At 68.4% G+C, this 2,450-nt stretch overlaps 1 protein-coding gene across 1 annotated transcript; it reads left to right on the forward strand.

Moving 5' to 3' along the window:
• Positions 1-3: 3 nt before the first annotated feature.
• On the forward strand, positions 4-2,445 carry LOC113942110 (protocadherin alpha-2-like; the record flags this gene model as incomplete). The annotated part of the gene is made up of 1 exon (XM_027633245.1): positions 4-2,445. A coding segment is annotated over exon 1 (2,442 nt), but the record flags the coding sequence as incomplete, so codon positions are not given.
• Positions 2,446-2,450: the final 5 nt, after the last annotated feature.

Consider the following 2,450-nt stretch of genomic DNA (forward strand, 5'->3'; position numbering starts at 1 on the left):
GCGATGGGCGAGTGTGTGTGGGGTGCGGTGTTGCGGGTGGTGGCGGTGCAGGCGGCGTGGGCGCTGTGCTCGGGGCAGGTGCGGTACTCGGTGCCGGAGGAAGCCAAGGCCGGGACGGTGGTGGGCCGTGTGGCGCAGGACCTGGGGCTGGAGGCGGGCGAGGCGGAGGCGCGGCGGCTGCGGCTGGTGTCTGCGGGCCGGCGGGCGAGCGTGGAGGTGAGCGGGGCGAGCGGGGCGCTGGTGGTGAGCTCGCGGCTGGACCGGGAGGAGCTGTGCGGCAAGAGCGCGCCGTGCGCGCTGCGGCTGGAGGTGCTGGTGGAGCGGCCGCTGCGCGTCTTCCACGTGGAGCTGGAGGTCGCCGACATCAATGACAATGCTCCCATCTTCCGTGTGAATGAAGAAGCTCTTAACATCCCGGAATCGTCTGTGGCGGGATCTCGTTTCCCACTGGAGGGCGCTTCGGATGCAGATATCGGAGCGAACGCTCAGCTCTCCTACACACTCAGCCCCAGTGAGCACTTCAGTCTTGATCATCAGGGGAATAATGACGAGAGCGCCTCTTTGGGTCTTATTTTAAAGAAACCTCTGGACCGGGAGACGATGGCGGTGCACCGGTTGTTGCTGACGGCGAGTGACGGGGGCCGGCCATCTCTGACGGGGACGATGGAGCTGGTGATCTCGGTGCTGGATGCGAACGACAACGCGCCCCAGTTCAACCAGTCGGTGTATAAAGTTAAAGTCTTAGAGGGTTCAGAGTTCGGGACTCTGTTAGTCACGCTGAATGCCACGGATCCAGATGAAGGGATCAATAGTGATATTATATACTTATTTGGTAGACATGTCACTACAGAAGCTAAAGAAATGTTCACTATCGATGAAAACAAAGGAGAAATCAGACTTCAAGGCAAGTTAGACTATGAAGAAATGAATAGTTACGAGATCCCCGTAGAAGCAAGAGACAAAGGCTTCCCCCCGCTGTCGGGTCACTGCAAGGTGGTGCTGGAGGTGCTGGACGTGAACGACAACGCGCCGCAGGTGCGGGTGACGTCGCTGTCGGTGCCGGTGTCGGAGGACGCGCCGCTGGGGACGGTGGTGGCCCTGCTGAGCGTGTGGGACCGGGACTCGGGGGCGAACGGTGGTGTGCGGTGCTGGGTGTGGCCGTCGGGTCCGTTCGTTCTGGAGGCGACGTTGTCGGGGTCGTACTCGCTGGTGCTGCGGGAGGCGCTGGACCGGGAGCGGGTGTCGGAGTACGAGGTGGAGGTGCGTGCGGAGGACGGCGGTTCTCCGGCGCTGGGCGCCCGCGTGGGGCTGCGTGTGCCGGTGTCGGACGTGAACGACAACGCGCCGTCGTTCGCGCAGGCGGTGTACACGGTGCTGGCGCGGGAGAACAACTTGGCGGGCGCGGAGCTGGCGCGGCTGTGGGCGCGGGACCCGGACGAGGCGGGCAACGGGCGCGTGAGCTACTCGTTGTGGGAGGGCGCGTTGGGCGGGGGGTCGGGGTGGTGGTGGTCGGGGGCGTCGGTCTCGGTGGGGGATGTTGCGGCGTCGAGCTACGTGTCGGTGGAGGCGGAGAGCGGTGTGTTGCGGGCGCTGCGGCCGCTGGACTACGAGGAGGTGCAGGTGCTGCAGTTCGAGGTGCGTGCGGTGGACGCGGGGGAGCCGGCGCTGTGCGGCAACGCGACGGTGCAGCTGTTCGTGCTGGACGAGAACGACAACGCGCCGGCGCTGCTGCCGGCGGCGGGCGGCGGGGCGGCGGCCGGGGCTTTGTCGGGGGAGGTGTCGTCGGCTGTGGAGGCGGGGACGCTGTGGGCGTGGGCGCGGTGGGGTTCTCCGTCGGGTCAGGTGGTGGCGAAGATCCGCGCGGTGGACGCGGACTCGGGCTACAACGCGTGGCTGCGCTACGAGCTGTGGGAGCCGCGGGGCAAGAGCGCCTTGTTCCGCGTGGGGCTGTACAGCGGCGAGGTGAGCACGGCGCGGGCGCTGGAGGAGGCGGACGGGCCTTGGCAGAGGCTGGTGATCGTGGTGCGGGACCACGGCGAGCCGGCGCGCTCGGCCACGGCGACGCTGAGCGTGTCGCTGGTGGAGGGCGGCGAGGCGGCGCTGGCGGCGGCGGCGGGCTCGTCGTCGCTGCTGCCGCGCTCGTTGGCGGGCGGCGAGAGCGGCTCTGGGCCGGCGTCGGCGTCGGCGGCGACGAACGTGTGGCTGGTGGTGGCGATCTGCGGCGTGTCGAGCCTGTTCCTGCTGGCCCTGGTGCTGTACGGGGCGTCGCGCTGGGCGCCGCGGGCGGCCGTGCTGTCGGGGCCCGGGCCCACGACGCTGGTGTGCGCCAGCGAAGTGGGCAGCTGGTCGTACTCGCAGCGCCACAGCCGGAGCCTGTGCGTGGCGGACGGCGCGGCCAAGAGCGACCTGATGGTTTTCAGCCCCAACTTCCCGCCGCCGCCCGGCGCCGC

The sequence above is a fragment of the Corapipo altera genome, unplaced genomic scaffold (genome assembly GCF_003945725.1).
Source record: "Corapipo altera isolate COAL_440 unplaced genomic scaffold, ASM394572v1 108233, whole genome shotgun sequence".
NCBI classification, from domain to species: Eukaryota; Metazoa; Chordata; class Aves; order Passeriformes; family Pipridae; genus Corapipo; species Corapipo altera.